The sequence below is a fragment of the Athene noctua genome, chromosome 21 (assembly GCF_965140245.1).
Source record: "Athene noctua chromosome 21, bAthNoc1.hap1.1, whole genome shotgun sequence".
NCBI classification, from domain to species: domain Eukaryota; kingdom Metazoa; phylum Chordata; class Aves; order Strigiformes; family Strigidae; genus Athene; species Athene noctua.
The window spans coordinates 6232702-6260185 of record NC_134057.1 but is presented as its reverse complement, the minus strand read 5'-3'; the positions used below and the strand labels follow the sequence as shown (position 1 = coordinate 6260185).

Genomic DNA, 27484 nt, shown 5'->3' with positions numbered 1-27484 from the left:
ATTTCAGCACACCTCAGTAGTTTACATCGAAGCTGACCATTCCGCTTCTATTAGTCACTCCGAACAATCACTCTTTTCCCAGCAGAGCTTACTCATTTGCAAGATAAAAGGAAGACACTTCTGCACATGCCCATAATATTCTTCACCACTGGGGGCAGCTTTACATAAGACTGCATTCCCCGAAACCAAAGCAACAGTCGGACGGAGCTCTCCGAATGACAGTATGCAGAAGTGAGCAGAGCTTGTTCGGTGTACGGGTTTATTCTACCTTCTGTGCTACAAAGCAGCTTCCCAGCCGGATCGGGTACTAAGTAAGGGAACTGCTGGGCTATGGAATACAGATGTGTGAATTCAGATAGCTAAATGGTGCTTGGAGAAACCTAACATGTTTTCCTATAAAGAGAAATTTTAAAAGCCAGGTTCCTAACTATAAAGATGCAAAAACGTAATATCCATGAAGATCCTATTACCTAGGAAGAATTTGACATTTTGCTGCGAATGCTGTGTTGGGATTGATTTATTCTTGGAGTGTTCTGCATGGCTGGCAAAGAATAATGTTCCAAAATCGGTCCATCTCCCAAGGGGTCCAATTTTTCTTCCTGGGTGTCAGCGAGCCCTGACTCACTACAGTGCAGCTGACAGGGGCTGCCATGCTTGTGGCACACTAAGCAAAAAACAAAAGACCTAAGGACGACCTTTGAACAACACAAAGGATGGGTATGTTTTTCATGTTATTTTTCTAATGTATAGTTCATAGCCACTGCATAGCCTGTGCTTTAATTACTCCATAGACTTACCTTGATGTAATTTGTTATTACAGTTAAATTGCTTAGGGGTTACACCTTTTACCCAACTGTTCTTCAGTATTTATATAAAGGTATTCTTTAAAAAAAAGAAAAAAAATCTGAGTAAAGAAAACAATGTGAAAAGTAGTTGAGTCGAGCTAGGGATTTTTAAATGCTTGTTGAAATAAAAGATTTTAGCATGACTGAAAGAAATGACTGATGTGTGGGGGGATAACTTTTCTAAGTTGTTTTTATTTCCAGGTTTCAATGTAATTAGGCTACTGAGCGGATCAGCTGTAGCTCTGGTAATAGCCCCTACTGTATTACTGACAATGCTTTCTTCTGCTGAACGAGGATGCCCTAAGGGCTGTAGGTGTGAAGGCAAAATGGTATATTGTGAATCTCAGAAATTGCAGGAGATTCCCTCAAGTATATCTGCTGGTTGTTTAGGTTTGTCCCTTCGATATAACAGCCTCCAAAAACTAAAATACAATCAATTTAAAGGTCTTAATCAACTCACCTGGCTCTATTTAGACCATAACCACATCAGCAATATTGACGAAAATGCTTTCAGTGGAATACGCAGACTAAAAGAGTTGATCTTGAGTTCCAACAGAATCTCCTATTTTCTTAATAATACCTTCAGACCTGTGACAAATCTCCGGAATTTGGATCTGTCATACAATCAGCTGCAGTCTCTGGGATCTGAACAGTTCAGGGGCTTAAGGAAGCTGCTGAGTTTACATTTGCGGTCCAATTCCCTAAGAACCATCCCTGTTCGAATATTTCAAGATTGTAGGAACCTTGAACTGTTGGACCTGGGTTATAATCGCATCCGAAGTTTAGCAAGAAATGTTTTTGCAGGCATGATCAGACTGAAAGAGCTTCATCTGGAGCACAATCAATTTTCTAAGCTCAACCTGGCACTTTTTCCAAGGCTAGTCAGCCTTCAAAACCTTTATTTACAGTGGAATAAAATAAGTGTGATAGGACAAACTATGTCCTGGACCTGGAGCTCATTACAAAGACTTGATTTATCTGGCAATGAAATAGAAGCTTTCAGTGGACCTAGTGTTTTTCAGTGTGTGCCCAATTTACAGCGCCTCAACCTGGATTCAAACAAGCTCACATTTATTGGTCAAGAAATTTTGGATTCCTGGATATCCCTCAATGACATCAGCCTTGCTGGGAATATATGGGAATGCAGCAGAAACATTTGCTCTCTGGTAAACTGGCTTAAAAGTTTTAAAGGGCTGAGGGAAAATACAATTATTTGTGCCAGCCCCAAAGAGCTGCAAGGGGTGAATGTTATTGATGCAGTGAAAAACTACAGCATCTGTGGCAAAAGTACCACGGAAAGGTTTGAATTAGCACGAGCTCTCCCAAAGCCAACGTTTAAACCAAAACTCACCAGGCCTAAACATGACAGCAAGCCCCCTCTGCCCCCAACTATTGGAGCCACTGAATCGAGCTCCGAACCTGAGCACGACACAGAACACATCTCCTTCCATAAAATCATAGCAGGCAGCGTGGCCCTTTTCTTGTCTGTGCTTGTGATCCTGCTGGTGATCTATGTGTCATGGAAGCGTTACCCAGCCAGTATGAAGCAGCTGCAGCAGCGGTCTCTCATGCGAAGGCACAGGAAAAAGAAAAGACAGTCACTGAAGCAAATGACTCCAAGCACACAGGAATTTTATGTAGATTACAAACCTACCAACACTGAAACCAGTGAGATGCTGCTGAATGGAACAGGACCCTGCACGTATAACAAATCAGGCTCCAGGGAATGTGAGGTATGAACCATTGTGATAAAAGAGCTTTTAAAAGCTGGGAAATAGTGGTGCTTTATTGAACTCTAGGGACTATAAAGGGAACGTTTTTCTCACTTTTCTGGCACAGCTCTTCCATGTCTCTTTTTTGTACATTCATAATACTGGTCATTTTATTCTCATACATAATCAACTCATTGAAATTTAAATACCACAATCAATGTGAACCCTGAGCTCTGGTTTAATACAATACCTATTGTACAAACCCTCTACTGATTTCATTAAAGTCTCTCTTGTTTTTAAATAGAAAACTTCTTTCATAAGTAATCCATTGCACCTGCAGCAACTGTGCCTCTGTTTAGGGAGAAAAATGTCAACAATGAGGGAAAAAAAAAATCAAACTCAGCTCCCCCCACCCCATCCCCACTTCCTCACCCAACCCAACCCCAGCCCTTGCTCTGAAACTCACTTTTTGCACCAAGAACAAACTAAAGACCCAGGTACTGTAGCATCATATGAATTCTGAGTTGTCTGAGGAGAGAGATGATGCAGGAACAGCTCTGAAAGAATACCCGATTTCTGCCCAAGACAAGATAGAATAAAAAGCCAGTGGGGAGTTAAAGCACTGTCTTAGGACATGAGGTATCACACCAGAAGCAAAGCAGAGGGAAACATAGGCTTAATTAAAAAATAAAAATAAAAATAATCAATAGTATTTACTGTACTGCATTATAATACAGTGTTTCTAGGGCTGATAACTATTAATTGAAACCTGGTTATGTGACTTCATACAAAAGGTGCCAGTGTTTATCCCTTACATCCAGTTGCCTTTCAGAAAGCAGTCAAAAGGCATTCATTAAATGAGGAGCAGAAATTCCTTATTGATGCAATTAGAGGAACTCAAATGTGCAGTAGCAAAAGCAAGACCACTTCCTGCACACATTTGTTTCAGCGCTCATTAGAAATTCTCTTTTCAAGACTGTCAAAGACATTAATGTAGCTGAGGAAACCATTAAATCTGTCATTTTCTTCTATTTCTTTTTATTTGCTGGGCTGGGCTTGTTAGGGTTTTGTGATGTGTTTTGCACACTGTCCCTCTAATAACTAAATAAAGCTTCCTGACTTACAAAGCCACCAGTGTACATTTTAGAAATACTACAACTGCAAAGAGCTTTCAGAGAAAATCAGTTACTCTCTGATATGAGAAGAGTGTATCTGAAAATCCTTAAAGAAATCAGCGGCAAATTATTTTTCTCTCTTAGCAAAACCCTAATGACATTACAAGAATTCACAGATATTCATTTTTTATGTGTAGTCATTCATCAGTGGTTCTGGGCAAAACACAGATTTGTAACCTGGCTACTCCCTGCCCTCTCTCAAGTCATGTATTTTTGTGGTTGCAGAAGAATATAACATCCCCCACATTTCCAAATAGATCATATCTCCTATTTTGATTATCATGAAGGGGGGGTGGGGGGGCGTCATTCCTGAAATAATACAGCAGCACCTATATAGAAGCAAGTCAGCAATTTAATTATCTCTAATTTGTAACTTGATTTGGCTTAGTAAACTGCGTGTCTTCAATCACTTGGGAGGGAATGCTTCTACAAAGGAGTTTCACTGCAGCAGATTAGAAAAAGCAAAACCTTAGCAGAATATTCTGAATTTTTACTGGGGAAAAAAAAAAAAAAAAAGCAAGCTAATTACAGCCAATCACCTTGAAATATGCTAGATACAATGAAAACAAAGCTAGAAAGCATCTCTTAAAAAGAGCTAATACACTTGAAGGGATTTTGGGTTGGTTTTCTTCATCTAATAAAACCAGTCTCATTTTCAAGGACTGTAGTGAGGAAATATCTGAGAGTAGAGGCTTGAGACTGAATCCTACAATGAGACCTCATTTTACTGAGTACAGAGAAGATCCCACACAATTAATAATGCAAGTTCTTGAGATGCTTTAGTAGCACTGAGCAGACTGATTTTTAACCCGAGTTGCACCTTGAAAGTTGCTATTAAAAATACACTTAGCTGTTACAGGATTTAGTTTTCTACCAGCAGGTCTTGGTTATCTCTGTACCGAAGGATTTGAGTTTGCTGTAAACTTCGTGTTAAGAACCATCTCTGTACTTCTTCAGGCTATAATGTCTGCAGTGGTGACTAATATTAGGCACAGCCAAAACAAGAAAGATTTGGCCCAAAACATACATACATTCATGTCTACACATACACTTACCCACACATATGTGTATATGTCTATAAAAGAAAATTGTGCTATTTAGTTTTGGGAGTGCTAACTGCAGTCAAAAAATAATTTCATACTATTAATTTAGGATATTTGCTGTTTGAAAATATTCAAGACATCTTCTAAAAGTTCTTAGTGGTCTGTGATTGTGAATTAGTTATATATAACTGAGTTTGACTTTATATGTTTCCTTTTATATTTCTTTAATGTCTTGTTCTAACAATAACAATACTCAGAAAGAACCAATCCACAACCTCCCACAGAAAGAAACACCTATAAAATTATCACTAGCTCCTTTTGAAAAATATTTAATTATAGGCATGAAAGAAAATAACGCCAGTATGTCATTAGTCATAGATGAATAATAAAACTAATAATGAAAATCCAGCATGTCTATATTCCAGCACAGACATTCAAGCTCAGATCAGCTAATTCCTTTATTGCCTGAAAAACTACAGATTCACCTTTCATGAATTTTCAAGCACATACCAAACAGATGAATGTGTAATTGCTGCTGTAGTCATTGATAATGAAAGCACTGTCTGATTACACAAAAAAGATGCCCAGTGTTACTTTTTGAACCTTCTTGCACAGCCTGAGGCCTGTGAGCTGAGTTGTTAAATCCCACTTTAGTGGCCCTGGCTTAGGAAACATTTTTAAGTTCATGCTTTCATCTATGCAAAGACTACATGAACTAAAGTCTCACCACTGTCAAATTAAACACTATAAAAGTGACTTATTTTGGGTGTCTAGGCCACCAGAGTCACAAATTCCAACAGTCTTATAGGAAACAACCTAATCTTAGCTGAGCAGTTTTCAGTCCCTGTGAATGCCTGCCCCTCTCCTAAATACAAATGAAATGTTAAAGCCTCAAAGATTCCCCAGGATAAATTTCTCCTTTGCTTCTCTACAGCTTGGGCAGAAAGTATGTAGAACTCTGATTCCACTCTGTCCCGAGTTTTGGATATTTTGGTGCCAGTAGCTCACAAAACTGTTAAAGCTTTGCTGGGGTGATGCTGAGGGATCCTCAGAGGATGGCAGCAGCAGGGGTGGCTCTTGCAAACCCCTAAACCTTCATACAAGCATTTTAGCACCAGCTTGAGGGAGGAGATGTGATTGAGTGCCTCTGATGACCTGGCTATCTCTTAATGGATCTGATGTGGCTTACATATTCCAAGTTTAGGAGAGCAACAATGTGTTTTGAATGTGTCTGGGGTTTGTTTTGTTGTGGGTTTTGTGCTCTTTTAATCAACTTCTAATCCTTTTCCTGAGTCATCTATGGTGTTCTGGGGCTACCACTCAAAGACCAGGGCTTTTCAAGCCACAAACAAGGTGCAGTACGCTTCCACACCCATTGTCATTTTTATTGGTGTTGCAGCCTACACTTATTCAAACAATGTTGGGACAGATGTGAGGTGGAATCACCAATCAGGACTGTTTCATTTTATTGTAGCACCCCAAAAATCTTAAAAGAACTCAGGACCTCCTCTGCTAGACACTGCACAAACACATTCCAACAATCTCTTACATTAAATGTTTACAAGGTATGTTGAGATGACAGACAGCAGATGGAAAATAAACATGATAGATTTGAGGTAGTTTGCTTGAAATCACACACCAGTTGAGTACTGGGAATATAATTCAGTCTCCTCACACTAAGACATCCTCCTAGCCAGTGGACTGCTTGGCCTTTCAACTAAACAACCTAGCTCCTGGAATACCAAAGTGGTATTTCAGAATAATAAACAACACAGAAGGCACATCTTTGGAAAGAGAAAATAACTGATGTACTAAGCAAATTCAAGGAGACTTGTAATGTTCATTCACTGTGTTGAGATTACCTCCAGCAATTGCAGAGTAAGAGAATAATAATGAGAACAAGTGGCTTGAGTATAATGAATGCAAGCTTTTCTACTGGGTGGTAGATTTTCATTACTCACTGTCTGCAGTCATCACAGCTCAAGGTTTGGCAATGCTCTTTTTTATTGTTATTATGAAATAGTGAACCTTGATACAAAATTCAATTGCAAAATGAACGTAAATGTACAATATTCCTGCAAACTCAATTAGAAATTTTCAGTTTGCTGCAAGCTAATGGTCTTTGCTGTCAGCCACTCAACTCTAGATAAATATTCTCTTAGATGAATTTCTGTGGAACAATAGTGACATCCAGTGGGTAGTTTGCTTAATCACAGGTATCTATTGTCTGTATCAATTCACACAGAGATGTGCTTGCCTATTTACTTTGCATTCTTCTGTATCACATGGTGGTAGCATCAAATCCTTTAAGCATACAAAGTATTGGACGGTATCTGTGTAGAGCAGTCATAACCTGAATGAAGTGAGTAAGTGGAGAAAATAGTGGATGAATCCTAGCAAGAAATAGTCTACCCAGTGCCACTGCTGTCAGTAAAAATCAAGAAGCATATAATAAGTAGGCAAGGACAGGAGCTGTAACAAATCTGTGGCCACCGATTCAAAACTTCTTACTTCTATAACACCACTAGGTGACTTTAAGATACTATAAAATAATCTCAGACTACAAACAACTCATTCAACTTTGTTACAGCGGAAGATTTTATATACTAATAAAAATTTTGTGGTTATTTTTACAATAATGAAAGATATTAGTAGATATCAAAAGGAAGGGCACTTACCACCTGTGAACAAGTTAAAGTAACAGCTTCATCTCAAAACCACAACATGTGCCAAAGAGACAAGAAGCAAATTATGAAAGATCAAATTCACAAGGAATGATAAAGCCAAACTATTGGAAACTCAGCAGTGACATGAATAAGCAGCATATTTGCTTGGACAAAGGTTGCTTGCAGCAACTTCTGGTATGTTTTGCAGCAATTAATTTAGGCCTCAGAGTAACTCTATGCTAATACTGCTGGCAGTGATTTTAAATCACAGGGAATGACATCAGCCAGTGAAATCAGGATTATGTCTCTGTTGATAACAGACATATTCCATTTCCCTTAAGATGCACAAGAACTCATTTCACTCCACATTGAGTATTTCTAACTTTTTACAAACTTGGGCATGTTTGGAGGTCACCTATCAGTCCATGATATGTAGGCTCGATTTTTATTCCTAGCTAGGCTGTCTAGAGTGGATGTTATCACAGCAGTACAGAATAGGATTCTGATGTGATTCTCAGGGTATTATAGCCAAACTATTTCTTGGCATAACAGTGAATGGAATGTGGTAGGACACCAAACAAGTAAAAAGTGACTGAGCTCAACAGCTATGAACAGATCACCAAGGGAGTGATAAAGTAATATAAAGAAGTTTATTCAAGACACTCTGGGATGGCTAGCTGTGAGTTGATGGCCAACATTTTACCTACCAGAGAAACTGCAAATCTCATTTAGAACGAGCACAAACATCATAAAAGCAATAATGAAAAAAGACTTGCAAGTAATAGGCAGTATTTTTTTGACAAACCCATCACAGAAATCACATCACCCCACAATTCGTCTTGCTCATATTGTTAGACTATCGTGACCATAGCATTAGCATTATAATGTAAGAATGAGCATTGTTTACTGAGAAGGGACAAAAAGACAATTAAACCTGCTTATTAACTTTTTATTTCTAAACAGCTTAATGAAATTTACTGATGTTATTACAGGAAATATTTTGTATTTATGTGAAAACTTGCAAGTTTAAGATTCTTCATTACTGAAATCAACTAAACTAACAAAACAAAATATTTAATTCTTCACTTATTGTTTCTTACTGTTTCTCACAAACTCTTTTACTTGCCAAGAAACTGAATGACTGGAGATGTAATCTTGAAAAAGAGTTTACCAAAAAGCCCTCACCTGTGTTGTCTTAACCACTAAAACCATTCCCTTCCTGTGCGACCATGACCTGTGGTCATGCATACCCTGACCATGTGTCACAGCTTACACTCTTGACCAAGTGTTAAATTTCCATTACTCCAACACGAGCAGTAGCATTGAGATCATGTAGGAATTCATAATAACAGTTCAACCTTGCAAATTCTCAAAGTGTTTTGTGGCAGCCAGACTCTATTAATACATCATAAGGACATATGAAAATAAAACATCCTAATTACTCATCTACTTACACTCCAAACAAGAACATAAATACATTACAAGGTTTATTGCTTCACTACACTATTGAGAAAATCATCTGCCCGGTTCTGTGTGCAAATCCTTTTTTTCTTCAAACTCACAAAACTAGCTAGGTCTCTCAGGAACCTAATTGCTTAATGCTGAAAGAAAAAAAAACAATTAAACACATTGATATTGGCAGCAGCCTGCAGAAGTTGTCATCACAAACTCAGCCTTCATTAGTTACTCTCACTTGAAACCCAGCAGTGCCTCCTATACTTGTCATGTATTGTACCTGCACTATATCCCATAGTGTGTCGTACTAACAATATAAAACCTGCTTTTTTATAGGGACTTCTGTTCATGTGCATAATTATACTGAGAGATGGAAAACAGAAAAGACTCAGGAAAAGGGCTGCATATGGCTTACAGTGCTAGTAAGAAGTTAGGGAGGGTCACGCAGCTTTTCCAGAAGTGAAGCAATTGGGTTTGAAAGAGATAAAAATCACATTCTAAAGCAAAACTGGAATGCTAAATAAATGTTTGTGCATTTCTTAAAAGTATTTTAAGCATCTGGGTATTTTGTTTTTGGTTGGTTGGTTGGGTTTTTTTTAATTGCTACTGTCTGATTCTGGGCATCTTTAAACATCAAAGAAAACACTTCTCTAGCTTTTATTTCACACCTAACAATAAGAGGGAGAAAACACCTTCTTACCTTCTGTAAGACACCTATTTCTGAAGCTGTGGGACTGAGCTGATAAGGAAATAATCACAATATAGTTCATCTTATTATTTGTTGCTTCTTGTATGATTATTTTCAACATCTGTAGAAATAATGAGATACTGCTAACTGGTAACACTTACATTACTCTAGCTGAGTATATTCTCCTGACATCTATTTTGTGCTTCATGGCAAATCATAAGTTGTGTTGTTAGGTCTCACATGTGCCCTTTATGGCCAAGAACAACTTACTGAATGCTTGAATACCAATTCTATAACTAGTGTCTATAATAATGGGTGCTGCAGAACTCATGGTTCTGATTTTCAATCAGGCACTTAGATTTCCACTTCCTTAAAGGCTGCAAAACTCACAAACCAGCTGCGAATTAATGTAATGAGATTACAATCCCTGCCTTGGTTCAGCTGTAACTCGGGGAGAAAACAAGCACAAAACTTTCAAAGGTACAAAATATCATCTCCAATGGAAGCTGGGCATCCTAACTGTCTTTGTAATTCTTCCCTTCATTGCTCACAAGGTTAAAAGTAGCCATAGATGAAGGAAACATGAAGATTGAACATGTGTTTTGCTAGAGTGTAGATAATAATCAATAATAATACATTAGTCATACAATCGCTGAGCCACTGAAAATACAACTATCATTAATGGATTGCTTATTCCAAAATACAGACTTCAGAATGTACGTTATAGTATATACATTGTTTCTTGTTTGACTTAAAAAAAAAAAAAACCAAAACAAACAAAAACCACGTTATGCAGAAGCATCTATTTGGCTTGTGGTAAGTTGTACAAAAGCCACAGATGATAAAAGTGTAAAAAAGGGAATACAGTTTGCAAAATGCAAAATGAAGTCAAGCGTAAAACCACTTTAGACTTCATCTTAATTAGTGTCTTGCTTGATTATCCTGTTTATTTGAAAACAGATTATAGGAAAGATTTTCAAAGCTGCAAATGAGAATTTAAATACCCAGATCCCACCCACTTCTTGCAATAGTGAACCTTTGTGACAGAACATTCTCCCCTTCTGCCCGGAATTTGAATGCGACTCTAAGGTCTACAAAGTGCTCTGACCATCCTCATGAAGCTAGTCTAAAAAATTACCCTCCCGGAGACTTTTGCAGGTTTTCTTGCAAGCAAAAGGAAGCAGTTGTACCTCAGTGATGCGCAGATGGTGGCAGATGTATCTTATTAACATTGAGTGGGATGCATATTGAAAAAGGGTATATATTGGAAAATTGCCTTCTGACCTACTACAGAAGGGACTGCCACTAATTCCTGGCATGCAATTAAAATTAACTGACCTCAGAAAAATAACTACCTATGGTTCAGTTAAAAAACACCTACAGATTCTGGACTCTGTTTTTTTAACCAGCTGAGCTTATTCCCCATATTTCTCTCTAATAACTATCACAGTAATCTTATACAAAAATATTTAGCTGAAGTTTGAGAAAAGGATCATCTTTTCCACTTCAAAAATAACATCAAATAATCATTCCAGCACATCACAGTTTTGTTAGTAGTGCACTACTGCTTTCATATCACAGTATTAGCCTTCCAGCCATCTGTAATGAGTCATATCCTCAAAACAGTGCAGGCTTCATCCTACATTACTTTGTACCAGCCAGCTTCTTCTGAATCACACTGTACTATCCAGAATACATATGCACAGCATAGGATAGCACTTTCCAATTCAAAAATTAATTTCATGTGATATTACACCTGTGACTCACAGTGCAATATATCTACTACCCATCTTCCAGCAAAGGATCACAACACACAGGGATGGAAACCCTTCAGTGGGAACTTTTCCTAAGGCTAATTGTACTTATCACAAACATTCTCTGTACGTTTGGGACTAAATGTTTAGTTTTCTCTACTTTCATTTATCCTTAACAACAGTTTCCAGGCTACACTGCTGATACAAAATGTAGGCCTGCAGCAAAAACTAGCAGTATTATTATATGAGTTCAGAAGCTCCAATGACTAGCCAGGAACTTGTCCTTCATTAAAGAACAGATTTACTTCAGACATACATGATGCCAGACAGCATATTTCTATTCATCCCCACTGATGCTGGCAACTCAAAAATAGCTTTTCATTTTTCTTAGTGAATAATTCACATTCACAGAGAATATGGGGTGAAAAATTTCTAACGTTCTAAATCAGAATCCTGCATATTGAATCTTTATACCCTCCGCATTTTGCATAAGTGGCTTCCTATTTTTAAAATATGTATGTCAAAAATAAACTATTTGCCACAGGGGAAGTAATAAATTTTGAGAGGCAGTCTGCATGTAGTCGCCAGTAACCATGTTCTTCTCACTGAGAGTTTGAGCTTACATCCAGTGTTTATTTTACAGCTTAAGGAAGCCTGCAGCACACAGCTATGACGTCTCAACTTTTTCTTACTTTTTAAATTAATTTTTGTATATGGCTTTTCTTAGGACAAAGCTTGAAATCTTTTAAAAAGAGAAGTTATTGCCTATCAGGCCGAGCTGAAGGCAACAACATTGTAGGGGGGAAAGTGACTGTGAGCAGTATGCAGTTGCTCTTAGTTTGCATCCATAAGGATTCACAGAGGTTTGTTGTTACAAAAGCTTAATAAAGCATAGTAACTTAAACAATTATGCACAATTCTTTGCTATCCAAAGGATACGGGTTTGTCTGTAGCCATAGCATATAATGGTAAATTCTGATGTGTTAAGAGATCTCTTTTAGCAGCATAAAATAATCTGAAATCATAACATAATAGATTGCATTCTTAGATCTGAAAGCATGCTGTTATTTGGGCTGTATCGGTATCATAAATTAGAAACACCTATATATCGGTAATAATAATAAAATGCATTTTTCCAAAGCCACAGAACTACTGATACGTATGCTTTGGCTTCATATATAAACTGAAAAGGCAAACTCTAAATTTAAACAAAGGCAATTGCTTTTAAAGCCTCATCACACTAATTACATCCATCAAGTGTGTAAAATACATTTTGTCAGCTAAGAACAGAAGACTTCAATTAAATGCAAATCCTTATTCAGCACTCTAAACTGTTAATGGCTCAAACTCATTAATGAGATGATGAAAAGAAAATGCTCCTACACACAGACTCTGCAGTGAGAATTTACTACAAGTACTCATTATTTCCACCTAGTTCATATACTTAAGAAAGTGTCCCATATCGATGTCAACACTCCAATATCAACAGAGAAAGATACCAAAATAACCTTTTTCGTTTGTGAATGTGCTTGTATACATATTTGGGTATTGACAGTCAGTTCCAAGAGAAATTACCTTCCTCCCTAACCCAGAGGGCCCCAGAATAGCTAGTGGGACACTAACCAGCCGTGATCTGCTGTTGATTCAGACTTTGAGACCCCTTCCATGCAGAGCTTGCTATAAATATTTGATAGCTTTTTTTTGCGCAGTCGCAGCAGCTTATTTGAGAAATTATTCCATATTCCCAAATCTTTCCTCAGCCATCCAAGCAGCATGGTTGTCCAAAACCGATGACAACGTTCACCTGGCAGGTACCTCTGCCTCAGAATCAAAATAGAAGAATCTGCCTTTTAAGTAATATGGGTGATACTGATGAAGTAGGGGAGAGGAAACTGTATTTTAAGCAAACTGGCCAGCATTTTGATTTTTCAAATAAGTAATATGAATGCTAATGGAGGCTGCACAGCATGCCTGGGCTTATACATTTTTATAATGATTTTGGATAGATCCTCTATTTGAATTAGTTCAGAAGAGACTAGAAAGAGGCTTAAAGAACTACAGGTGAACTACTACAGCAAGGTGGTAGGGAGACATGAGAGTCAGAGGAACATATCCCTGTTCTCTGAAATGTACACATTTCACATCAGGGTTTATGAATTGTCATCCCTCTTGTAGACTGCAGGATTTTCTGTATGAGTTTATAACCTTAACAAAAGTTAATAAGAGGATTTCTCAATTGCAGAACTTCCCTAGATCAGGGTTACTTCCCATAGAAAGGAAAAGTATCATTATATTTTTATTTCTTTTTCAGATTTCTCTCTTCCACTCCAATCCCTTTCTTTCTTCCAGTCTGGGCTCCTCTTCTCCTTTGATTATCTATTTCCCAGAAATAAAGAGGGAATCTAAGGACTACATATAACAGATGCCCTTGAATTTCTACCAAGTTTAACAAGTTCTGCCCATGCAAAGTCTTGTTTACAAACTCAGCTCCAACAGCAGTCAAGCTTTCGGCAAATAAGAAACAATAGACATTTTCAGAACACTTTTTAAATTACTTCCTCCCAGTAGAGAAGACTCATTGATCAAATACCATGTAAAATGAGATACAGTGAAGTGATCCATATTATAAAGCAGTTTTGAATATTTGTACCTTCAGTAGGAACCCTATCCTATCAATTTAAAGTGAAAATTAACATAATGTTCAAAAATTGTTATGCATGAAAAAACAAAAGTTATCTAAAATTATGGGCCTTGCTGTTACAGTATGCTGATTAGTTACAAAGAATTGAATTTTTTATCTCAATGCTTTACTGGGGCACTATATGGCTATGACAGATAGGACACGTCCCTGCACTACAAAAAGCAAGCAGATTTGCCTAAAGTTAATTCTACGCTAGCTTAATTATTAATCTATCTCTCCCCAATGCATTTTTTTTAAGTACTTAAAAAGGCCTTTGCAAATAGAAGTCCTCTGTTTATCGATAGGATAGATTTCAAGGCGGACAGCTATGCTGCAGTATATAGACAACATTTCTTCAGCTGATCTGGTTAATTAAAATGCATGGTTATAACAGGCTCTCTTAGAGCTGCAGCTGAATAACCCATGATCCCTTTTTTCTCAGTACCACAGAATACTTTGCGTCTGTTTAATAGGGCTGTTTCAGGATTTAATCAAAGATTTCCAATCTCTGCTCTGGAACAAGGAGTCTTTCCCTTTTTAAAAGGTTTCAAATAAAATGCTCATTTTCATAGACATCCCTTCGGAATATCTGTAGCTTGTGCCCTTTACCTGCACTTCCACTCAATTTAACGCCTGTTTTATACAATTTAATACTTCCTCTTCCATTTCTCTGCATCCCAACACAAAGAAAAAACAAACAACACTATTGCATGTTCTTTCCAGCATAAATCTGTAAGTCCAATTTTTTTGAATGACTTGAGGAGAATACATTAACAGCTTTGAAGGGGGAGGGTAACTGGAAGAACTGTAAAAGCTAATAGAAAACCTGTGCCAGGCAGTAGATGGAACAGGATTGAAAGTGGAAATCCACCTGCTATATAGCATTTGCTAACACTACAGTGGTGCATGGTAAATAAGAGAAAGAAGGGGATTTGCAAAGGAATATTATCTTTGAAAATGTATAGGCATTAAACTGTTTAGAAAATAGCCTGGAATAAAGGAATGCCTCAAAGTCAACCACTCAAAACTAGTAGAAACTTGAAAACACAGCCCCTCCCTATTTCTGTTTATACGTTGTAAAAATCACTGTGATAATTACAAGGTTCATTTAGTCAATAATGGTAAAACATGTGGATACCTGAAAATTAAACATCTTCAGTTCAATTTCAGTTCTGGCTGTAGCTGACTCAGTGCCTTCACATGTTGGACCAGTTGGTCATTCACCCAGAGCTAACGTGAATCATATCTGACAGTACTCCAAAATGTTCCCCTATTCCAAACCTCTGACTCAGGATCTCTACACAACTACCTTGAATGGCTTTGCCTGTGCATCTTTTCCAAGCAGTACTGGAAGTCTCCACTAAATTGACAAACTTCTGTATCCGTCAGAGAAAGATTATATATTAGGTCTCATCTGCTTTACTTTCATCTGTCCCATGAGCTACCAAAAATGACTGAAAAGAAGCTCTTCTCTAACCCATATTTTCCTTTCTAATGGGTGAATTCAAGTAGACCTCCACAGTGTAGTCTGCAAAAGGGCCCCTTATTGGCAAAACCCTACTGAATAGGTGTTCAGGGCAGTCTGATTACCTTTATAAATACCTTTACATTCTTTTTATGCTACCGAAGCAACATAGATCAGTGAAGAATCACTGCACATCCCTCTTCTGCTGGTTTCATTCTGTTTAAGAGTTTGTTTAATGGACAAAACAGTACACTTTCCAGGGTCTTCAACAGCAGCATTATCTTTCTCAGGTTAACTGTCAGCTCCCGTGTTATTTTTTAGGAAGTGCTGTTTTGCTTGACAGTAGTAACACTGACTATAAGAAGAACAATATATAACAGCAATAGCATTATGCTTTCCTATTCTATTAATGTTCCAGAAATCAAAGCTTGCAGAGCCTGTGGGAAAGAAGCCAGTGACCATTAACCTTCACTTTATTTTAAGCTTTTGTAATTTTAGGAGTTTAATTTCAGGCTTGCAGCCTTCAGGCTGCAGAGTTGAAACTGAAGTAAAATAGAGCAAAGAAGCAAATGTGTAGCACAAATTAGAAAAGCTCTTTTCCTGGGACCTCTGGTCATCTCCCCCAGCCCCACTGCAAAATCTATTTGAAGGCATTTAAAGTTTTTCTCCCTACTTAGAGTAAATGTGACAGAGTTTTAAGTTCAAATAGATGAGGGAGACTGATTCTCAAATCTTCATTAAGAACCCTGTAAAATTTCCACTAACTTTGCAGCACAATCTGTGCCAAAGAAACGGCTCCTGGGTGGCCGGTTCAGTAAGTCCCCAGACCTCCCTGAGAAGTCATGTTGAGTAGGCAACACCCAACTATCTTTCCAACCCTGAATTTCTTGTCAGTGGACTGGATGAAGCAGGGCTGGAAGGATGGCTAGGACAGCACATTCTTCATTTTTGCCATCTGTATGAGAAAACTCTACTGCTATTAAGAAGCAGGAAATCACTCTTATACCCTCATTCTCTCCTTCAACTCAGATTGGTCCACTGGACCTCAAGACAAGTTAAGAATTTTCCAAAGGATAAGTGTCCCACAAAACTCAAAGACAGAGCTTACTAAGAATGCGCTGGCATGAGGACTTTGTGGGTGTTTCAGGAAGTTTAACCTTCATAACTAATTCACACATCAAAACATTCCAAAAGGTTAGCTGAATTTTACAGAAGACTGTCATATGTTGCAGTGTGTAAATCAGCTGTATGAAAGTAGGACAGTGGTATCATGCTGACAAGAGGCCTTAGCATTTAACAATTTCCTCACTAAATAAGCATGACTTGTGATGCTGCAACAAATCCACTTGTCTCAGTATCAGCTTTTCAGCACAGCCACTGAGAGGGGGGAGGAACAAGGGCGAAGCAGCCTAACACACCACCTTCTCGTTTCAAAACAATGTATAGCAGTGGAAGGGTACGCTTTCCATAGCATACACACACTTCTGTACAGCATCAGGACCAGGCTGGAGAACCTGAAACATCACGCTACTGTTGTTGAGGAGTAGACCCAGAAACCACGAATGGCCTACACTTTATACAGGTCTTCACAGAGATGTGTTACACTAATGAGACATGCAACATTATTCCTGGTGAAACTACAGTCCCTTCTGAAAGTTAGAGTCCTTTGGTTTAAGATTTAGAAAATTCATTATGACTGTACAAGGCACTGCAGTGAAAGTATGATTTCATCATAAACAGCCTTTTGCATTCTGTTTTTCAAAGGCTTGATTGATTAAATATTATTCGTTAGCTCCTATTATACATGACAGGTGTAGGAGAGGGCGAGCAGGCCAGTCTGTTCAGTGGAAAGGAAGATGGCACCATTGATTCTTCATGTCTCCTAGAAATCGGAGTCAGAGGGTTCAGGCCATCCTGACCCGCAGGTAGAAAACAGCTGGTAATACCCTTTATGTCATGTCCCAGATCCTCCTCAGGGAGAGGAATCTAGAGCCACCACATACTGTAATAAGGGTCGTCTTTTCGTTTCTGAGTTTTACAGGCTGATGGCTTTCAGTAATAGATTCTGTAAATCTTTTTATATCCCTGTCTTTCCTGTGCCTAATACTCCAGGTGGGAAGGCTCTGCAAGAGGCACAGGCAACGTTCTGCCGTGTGCTGCTGCCCACCAGCCCACAATTCCTCCCAAACCAAAGGAGGCCACAAAGCACCAAATTACTTCCACTTTTCCAAATCAAGTCAGTCCCCCGGCGAGCCAAATATCTGTTGTGATCTCTGTGTGCTAACCTTCATTTTTGTTTATGTTTTGGGAAGCGATCGGATAAGGATGTAAAGATTTCTTCTAAATTACACCCTCAACAAGAGGGCTACATCTCTTTTGTTTCTTTGCTTGGTGTATACAGAAATAAAACTTAATCTGGCAAGTATTTTTCTTACTCATAGTTTTAGTATCAAATATAAAAACACCCCCTTAATTTCCCCGGAATTTCAAACTGAAAATAGACAGCTCATCAAGTCAGGTATCAGTTAATAAATTAAAAGATTATAAAATTCATCCCCAACTGCTTCATAATAGAAGTAATTAGTTGCAATTAGAAATAAATGTCACTCCTTAAAGTAATCTTAACAACAAAAATATTGAGGCACCTTTCATTAGAGAATCTTAAAACACTTTACAAGACATTATTAATGCCATTTGTACAGAAAAAACACCTGATCTGGTTTCCTTACAGGCTACAGCAGCACTGAGAGCAGATGCTCAGCCTCCAACCACCAGTCCTCTGCCTGTTAGATCCGTGCGACAACTCAGGATAACTTTGTTTAATCAAGTCGATTAAATCCAGAGTAGATTTCCATTTCTGTTTATATGTTAAAACTGATACTCAAATAAATATCGTACATTATCAGTACTTGGGAAAAGGGCTACTCCTCACTGCATTTTAAGAGCTTTTTCAAAGTTATCCCTTTGTGAGATGGGTGTAAAGAACACCCATCACACTGAGTGATGGGTGCCTCGCAACCATCAGAGCAAATTCATGTGTTTTTCCCAAAGGCAGGTATGTTCTCACTCTCAGATGTGCCAAACAGCTTTCAATGTGCAAGGGAGTCTGCATCTCCTAAACTGTGTAGCTTTTAGCTGCAGTTCAGGAAACCCTCATGGGAATTGCCTTCACCCCAACATACACAGTAAAAATTACATCTTCATTTTAGCTACTGTCCAGCCCCTACTTAAGCAGCAGTGCTGTTCACATCTTTGCTTGTCAAATTAACATAAGCTCATTTTATACAGGGAAAATGATATATTGTTCCTTCTATAGCCTTACTCCATTTTTAAAAGTTTTTCATTAATACTATTTTATTGTTATTTCTTACAAAGAAAGTGGAGATTGGGTAGGAGACATGAGTCAGATGAAGTGAGAATGAAGTATTATGTAGCAGCGAGGGAGTCACTCCAGACACTACCATCTGAATTTAGAAAGGTACAGAATTTTTTAATTAAGATATAACCTTAATCCCATAATAGCACACTTTTAGAAGTGTTGCTTGAAGATCTATAGCTTGTCAACCCATAAAATAAAATCACTCAGAATTTAGAATCACCACAGAAATCACGTAAGACCTGTTGTGATTTGTCAGGCTTTCCTCCTACACTGATAAATATAAAACAGATGATGGTGGACTACCAAACTTTAAGGAAACAATGTTTGACAGCAAAACAACACTGCATTGGAAATATTGTATATCTTCCAATACAATAAACAAAGTGAAACTCTCACAATATCCGTTCCAGCAATTTTGACCACCATAATAAATCCAGAGTTTGATTTTTTTTGTTTTAAAAAAAACTCATTCCACTTTGTAAATTATGGCTATTCTTTCTAAAGCAGCTCATGATCTGACTGCTTAGAGATCCGTGTACAGTCTGATTATTGTAAAATTATTACTGGGAATGTCTATTCAGATGAATACTTTCTATACATTGAGAAAACTGCTAAAGTCAGATTTTGTATTTATCATCTAGTAATCTAGTATTAATAAACTTTTTTTATTAACAGTGGAAATAATAACTTTGTATTTATAGTGCCAGACAAAATTCAGTTTCATTGCTAACCTCCGTATATTGATTTTTACTATCTGTCCTATCCAACATGACTTAGTAAGAGCACCCTGACGTTACAGTTATCAATTCCAAAAGATCCAGGTTTTCTGTTAAAAAATAGCCCATTTTGATCCTAGTCTTTATATTAGTACCAATAAGTAGCATTGAAGTACACCTGTCTATGTTAAACTAATGAAATCCCGCTTAAATAAAGGCAATCTGTGATCTATCCTGGCAGTGACCATGTCAGTGTTATGATTCACCACTAATTCGTTTCTGTATGTAGTAAGAGGTGTCCAAAAACTGGTATGAAATAGTCCCTTAAAAAAATGAAATTAAGAAATAGTATAATACAGCAACACGTGCTGAGCACAAAGGGCCAAGTTTGCCCATGCAGAAAGAACAGGGCATTATCCAGAAGGACACGGACTAGGCCAGGGAACATGCTACCCACCCTCTACAGCAGCAGCAGCAGCGCAGGAGGGTTCTCCTACATTCCTAAACGGGGTCCAGCTACAAACTACCAACTGCTGCTTTTCTCCATCCCTTCCTGAAAAACATGATGGCAGGTGAGAAGGACATATAAACTGTGGTTTATAAATAGAAAATTCTGATCCACCTTCCATTGGTCACATTAGCATTACAAAGGAGTTGGAAACCTAATGAGATTATGGCTCTAGAGAAACTCAGAATCTAACTGAAACAACTATCAACACGAAAATTGTTTTCTTTAATTCCATTGTGACTGTTTAAAAAGTTCAGATCACGATGATACATGATACAATAATCTACCTTAAATTCAAAGATGCATTTGCAGAAATACAGAAAATTGTAATTGAAGGAATTTATATACAGGGCATTTAACTATTTGTGCTTTCTCCTCACTTAAGGATATCGCAATCACACTTGGAACTTGCCTAGCAGGCTTTCTAACTGTAACCTGCATGTGTCAGGTAGAAGCACATATTTACAAAAAAAAAAAAGTTACAATAGTTAGAGAAAAAGATGCTACTGTCTTAGCTCTTAACATATTATCCCTCCAGGCATGCAGATCATGTATCATACTTTTAATTTTAAATAACATACTTGTAAGTGTTCCCATTATACATTTAGAAATTGAATCTTGTTTACACAGAAATTCTACCGAAACCTTAACATCACTGGGTTCTGGCAACAAATTCTACAGATGAATTATGAACTGTGAATAAAAAGATTTTAATAGGCCATTTTAAAATAAATTCCCAATCCCTTGAATCAAACATTTTGCTCAGCAAGCTCCAAACCATTTCTGTTTCAACTAATCTTCCTTGATAATACATAATTAGAATTGAACATAGACTCAAGAGAAAAGGTGAACTATTTACACAGAGGCATTTATTAATTTTCAGTGCATTTTTTAGTCCATCACATGCCCGTTTAAGTTATCGCTGTACTCTGAGCAAGCCTTTTGAACACAGTGTCCAGAAGGACATCAGATACTCTTTTTTCACTGCTAACACTTTGCTTAAATACTAACAGCAGATGTTTATAGTTCAAATTTTTCCTACCATTACCAACAGCCATTACGTTACATTTGTCAACTCATTTTGCTTGGTACGGTAGTGCTTATTCATCTAGCTTTGCTGGCTTCTGGAAGGTTCTGGTTGCACTTCCTAGGTTTGACAGACCTGAACAAATGTGGATTATCTGCACATTTTGCCATTTTTCCTTTCACAGAGACTTCAGATTGTACCACATGAATCTAACCTGAATACCTGAGGGCTCCCTGCTGTTAACCTTTTGCCACGTGGAAAACTGACACTTCATTCTTTTCTTTGTTTTCTGTCTCCAGGCAGTTCCTACCCCATAAGAGTAGTTCCCCTTTCACCTCAGGAATATTTAGTTTCCTGAACAGCCTCTTAGGAGGAACTCTAGCAAAGGCTTTCTGAGAGTCCGAATAAATTCTGTCAATGTGCTCTTCTTTACCCTGTCAGACAGTACTGATTAGCTGTTGTGGTGGTAAAGCTGTTCTAGAAAAAAAAAAAAATATAAAAAAAGTTTTCTGGGTTTGTGCTACTTTTAAGCACCAAAAGAATGCAGTAGTTAGCCCCCATTTATACCACATCTACTTGACACTTAGGAGACTGATAAAAAGCAGCTATGTGCAATATTTTGAGTACCTACCATACCCTCTCCCAGGAAACACATAAGGAGGACTGTCCAGCAGCGGTTCTGAATTTATTTTTTTTTGTGAGTTCAGGTCAGCCCCATAATGTTACCCTTAATGTTACCCTTAATTTATTTGTTTTCTGATTTAATTATACTTAGTCCTAGTTTCCAACAGGATGTGCTTGTATCAGGCTAGACATATTACAAAGCACTAAGGCTTAACAGAGTGTAAAGATACAGTTGTTATCTTCATTCGTATGCACTGGATTAAATCTAGAAAAGTTTTTTACAAAGCTACCATTCTGTAGAGTGAATTCAGCCAACAGTTCTTTCACTTTCCCTTTGGAAATCAGTGACATGAATATAAAAATCAAGACTTATTATGTTAAAAACTACCATTCAGTAATGGGTGTAGAATTAAATTTGATTAGCGTCTTATTGACGTACAATGCAGAAGCATGCAAATGACAAGAATTAAAATCTATTTATTTTACAGTTGGCAAATAGAAGTGTATGTAATACTAGACACAAATAGCATGCAAGTTTACAAGCATAGCCAATGTTCAGATAAAGGCATATTTATTTCAAGTAGTGTCTATTATTCTAACGATCCATGCATGAATGCCTGCATACTGGAGTAAAAAGAGAAGAAAAAATAATATTATATAAATTACTTGTTTATAAAACACATATTGAGATCAGTCACATTTTTGGCTATCCTATTAAAACACCATCTTACAAAAACTAATACTGTCTCATCTGAGCTACTTTTCACTAAAAAGATAATTTGCCTTCTTTATGCCACAAACAGATACACCATAGATTAACACATTCTCAGTAAACATATTTTTATACATCTTATATATAAAACCAGGAGCCACTGCCTATTAATGACAATAATTAAATACCATTAAATGATATCTCCAGGTATCTTCATGGCACTATAACCCAAACAGAACTTCTTTTGAATGCTAGTCCATATGAAAAGATATAGGCCTGTGTGCTGATGACACGAGCACCTTGACTTCTATACCAGAGGTATTTTGCTGGTTTGAGGTATGTGTGAGAGGAAAGGACTGGCAACCACACCTAACTGCACAGGAGAAAACCTGATCCCTAAATCATGAATGAAGTCTCTTATCATCGATCCATCTAATTTAGACACAGTATAATCTTAGTGGTATGAACATTCCTGCTTAATGACATCAAATTGAATGAGGTGATGGATGTTATTAAAGTAATATTTGGACAATTACTTTAATAGGTTGGGTTGTTTGTTTGTGGTTTGTTTTTTTTTTTTTGTTTTGGGTTGGTTTGTTGGGTTTTGTTTTGGTTTTTTTTTTAAGATCTCCATAGGCAATTTCTCTTTAGGTGGCTTAAACAGGATTTAAGAGTTTAGCTTTGGTTTGAACATTGTTCATATATATTTTCCCCTTACAGGTCTGTATAGTGTTAATTCTTAATGTACTTCAAATATTTTAGATATATATTCAGAAAAGGCATACCTTTTCAATAGAAAGCCATTACAAGACACCTGTTGACAGAGAAACTAGATGTCTTATGCAAAATTAGAAATACTGCAATTTTTGTAGTCAATAAAATGCAGACCTTTATTCACAAAAAAAGAGCACTATCTATCTTGCAGGTGCCAACAGAGCAGGGTTTCGTTTTTTCTTTTTGTAATCAATGGAAGCAAACAAAATTTAAATGAAAAAAACATTTGCGACTAGGTTACAGAAATTTCAGTGTATTATGGAATATTGTTAGTTCATCTGCCTGCTGTTATCAGAACAGATAATTAGATTAGATTTATTTGTGCTAATGTTGTCCTTACAGCCCCCTAGAAGGTCAAATATTCTCTTATCTCTGTAATAAATCAGCTGTTCTCTGCTTGCATGTAAAAAGTTACGTACTTGTAAAGCAGCATCTGGTGGCGAGCGAAAGGAGGGAACACGATTGCCATATGAGTCCAAAATTTACCGTGTTTCAAAATCCTATTTCATTACAAAGCTTTTCTCATTGCAATAATAAGACTAAATATTTTCTTGCATTATTCTCTCCATGATACATTATTGTCTATAACATTTAAGATTATTTTAGGAAATTATTTGGTCAAGTTTCTAGAGCAAATTGTTTGGGGGCTTATTCTTCCACTAGCCAGTGTGCATAACGGCACAAACATTCTTTTCTCATTAAAATGACTGCAATTGCTGAGGAACTCATGCAGAATACTAGTATCAAAAAGACAGTCTGTAAGAAGACCCTGATACATTTAGATTCAGCACTTGATTTTAAAAGCTGACCTAACTGAAAATGAAAGTTTATTAAAACAAAATATCAAAAGGTTAAGTATTTGCAAGTACATGAAGGTTAAGGTAAGCATAGCACAGTAGAAGGTGAGAGTAAGCATATACCACCCACCTCAAAAAAACTGCTGAAAGACTAGCAGCAAAAAGCTCCATTGTGTTTAAACAGTAGTTAAGAGAGGGTATTAGAAACAAGTGTCCAAAAAAAATCATGGCATATACATATCAGTATAACAGAAAGGAATGTAAGTCATGGTTAGACGTAAAAAAACAATATGACAGGCCACAGAAGAGTTGTTTCAGCAACAAAAAGAGCAAGTTTCAACAACACAACTATAACACACCTTCTTAAGAGCAGGAAGGCTGTCAAAGTCTTGTCAAAGATCATCAAGGCAGACTATCCACAGAAGACACAGTGATTATACAAAAAGTAGATTATTCTTTTTGCACATTTAATGCAGAAAATCTCTGGGAAGTTTCCATAAATGAAAGGACAATGCAGCTGAATATCTGACCAAAAATGAAATTACATTTAATTGCAGAATAAATTGAAAAAGTAAACTGTAAGAACTCATCAGGATTAGTCAGAATTCATCCACAAATTTAAAAGAAATTCAAGGATAAAATTAGTGAACTAATCACTGCTTCATGCCATCTAATGCTTTGAAACCTCATCAGTGTCCGAAGAAAGGAAGACAGGACAAGTGACACAGGTTGTTATTAAGAAGTCTTGAACACAAGGACGAGTAGACCCAATGTCCATTTATGAAACAGTAGGGAGGAACAATAATAAGAACTGATGTAGTGAAAGGTAAATGGACAGTTACTGTGTCTTGACAAACAGTTAAGGAGACTTTTGTAAAGAAAAATCACACCTCGCAACTGAAACTTTATGTAGGACTCCAATAACAGCTGGGAGAGCTTTACACCTAGTTCTTAATTAACAATCTAGAAACCTCTGATGTTATATCCACCGTGGAGAGATGGACTTGAAAAATGTAAAAATCGAAATTGTCACACAGAGAATAAAATCCAGCTTTCTAGACTCTCAAGTTTGTACCTCTCAGATGTGATTTTTAACGGATAACAGAACTGGGCATCAAGATGTACTTCTTTAAATATTGGAATTTAACATTTTTTGATGTGGTTCTGTGAAAAAGGTAGCTCCAGCCATTTCACTAACAACTTCCTCCAACTCACTTCTGTTATTTCAAGGTAAAATTAATTCCTGGAGTGGTGTTATTTTGCCACTTGAACACCATAATTACACAAATCCCAAATTGCTATTCAAGCTTAAAATAGACACATTGTTTTTCTTTCACTGTCACTGCTCCCCTACCTTCAAAATTCTCTCAGCCCTTATTCATCACACTCCAATAGCTATTTGATAGCTGACACTATGGCAGACACCTAACACAAATAGACTTTTAAAGTTTCTTTTGAGAAAGCCAGTTTCCAGGCAGTGAACATCTATGAACCCACCCTTTTCCTAGGCAAAGGGAATTCTGTATGTAAGTGGGTGCCCCCAAGGAAGACTGAAGTAAGAGCTCACCAAAGGAGGAAGGAGACAGGCAGGGGGATACCCTGCTAAAAAGACCCCCAAGGAAACTCTGCTTCTGTTTGTTAATGCACCCCTCCCCCAAAAACAAGCTGCCTGTGCCTGATTCAGAAGGCAGCTCTTCTTACTTTTCCCCTTCGATCTTCCCCGTCGATCCACGCATGGGGCCCAAGGTCCATGACCTCAAAGCCAGCTTCTGGGTTTGTACAGTGTGTCCCTGCTGATGAGCTTTTAAAGTAGAAGTGAGAGGAAAGTTCAGAGTGTGGGTAGAGGGAAGGAGTAGAAAGGAAAAATCCAAGCACTTTTGGAAACATAAAGGGATTAAAAGAAAAGAAAAAAAAACAGATGACTAGTTCTGCAGTTTAATATAGCACTGTTAAATACTTCTCTGAAACACAGGTACGGTGGCTGTTTCCTGCTTCTACCTTGTAGCAGTTTCTTCTCTGGAAGGGCACTGTGTTAATCAAGATGAGGAACAAAAGCCTTAGAGATTCACTAAAGAACTCCAGTTTTATAAATCTAAACAAAAGTTGTGTGTAGTGTGTCACACATACACTTCAAAGAAAAAAAAAAAAAAAAAAAGGATCTTTAAATCTGTTCTAAAAAAGACCGGCAAAAACAAGTGATAGACTCGTTCTTTCCAAAACTAACCCTTCACAGCCACCATCTTCACTCTAATCACTGTTTCCTTGAACAGGGCCTTAGGGAAAATTTAACAAACTGATTTAAGTTTAAAGCTATACCCTAAATGTCTAAAAGCTGCACATCGTGTGCAGATTTGGAGAAATTCTACATGTCCATGGGTACCAGAGACCCAAATACCCTCTCATAGGGAGAGGATTGGACTTCCTGCACCAATCTGCATCTCTTCCTTTTAGTACGTGGTGTAGATCGTTTTTGTGCTGTCCACTGTCTCAGGAGTCGATGAGATGGAGACCTTCCACCCTCTTCCTAGCCATGCCTGCCCACTCTTCAGCCTTAAACACAGTGCTGAGAGAAATAATCTCCCCGTGGTGTGAAACTGTTCAGGACATTGAAGGAACTGAAGGGCATTCATTTCCTGCCCAGGCATGTTAGACAGGTCATAATTAAACCTTCTGCTGCAAAGCTTTTAAATATTTTTCTATCAGCTTCTACAAGATCTTTTTTGAGCAGCGTTACTTATATAGTACCATTGTGACTTCTAGAAGAAACGTTAATTTAATATGCTATGCTAGTACTTCTCTTACAACAGTCACAGAAAAGGAAAAGCTTTATGATACAGAAGAGATTTCGATTTAGCAATTAAACCTTAATTTGTATTTCATTTAGCAATATGAGAATTCTGCCAACATCTTTAGAAGATTTTTAATATATCTGCATTAATGCATAGCCCATAACCCACCAGTGCTTTCATTTACTAAGCGCTCTAATGCAGCTAGATTTGCCAGATCAGCTGGTGCATGGGGAAAAAAAATTTCTTGGCTTGACTAGATTCTCCAGTCAGCTTCAGTGAAATAAAACAGAAGCAGGTCCAAACTTCAGAAGAGCTCTAATACGTTACACTTCATGTTAATCAAAAGCATATGGTCTTCCAAATAACATACAGCCTTCAAGCGACTTAACATCGCTGTTCAGAGAAGCAAGGGTAGTACGTTAAGCAATTCTTACGTCAAAGCAAGAGTCTTTCAAAATACAGGGATGACTCTAATTGGCTTTTTAAATTATTTGGAGATTAAAAATATAAAATGGAATGATGCAGTGTTCCTCTTAAAACAGGCAGCATAACAGTTCTTATCAGCCAACTACACAAAGGGGCCACATGTTCAGGGTCTCTGAGCAAGCCAAACTATTAAGTAAAAAAATCTGAGAGAATTTTGCTCAGAAAGATGTTCTCATGAGGTTTATATTG

The 27484-nt window shown here is 37.4% G+C and overlaps 2 protein-coding genes across 5 annotated transcripts in view; one reads left to right on the top strand and one right to left on the bottom strand.

The window, feature by feature from the left end:
- Nucleotides 1–27484, bottom strand: part of CTNNA3 (catenin alpha 3) — a 480821-nt gene that overhangs the window by 258888 nt on the left and 194449 nt on the right. The window lies entirely within an intron of this gene.
- The window catches only part of LRRTM3 (leucine rich repeat transmembrane neuronal 3), an 88298-nt gene continuing 61022 nt past the window's right edge, over nucleotides 209–27484 (top strand). The window contains exons 1-2 of one of the 2 annotated variants that reach the window (XM_074924437.1): nucleotides 209–717; nucleotides 1047–2578. In XM_074924437.1, coding sequence (XP_074780538.1) covers nucleotides 714–717; nucleotides 1047–2578 — 1536 coding nt within the window. In that variant the 5' untranslated portion in view covers nucleotides 209–713. Of the gene's footprint in view, nucleotides 718–997; nucleotides 2579–27484 lie in introns of those variants that run through there. The other variant, XM_074924436.1, reaches the window with a different exon arrangement.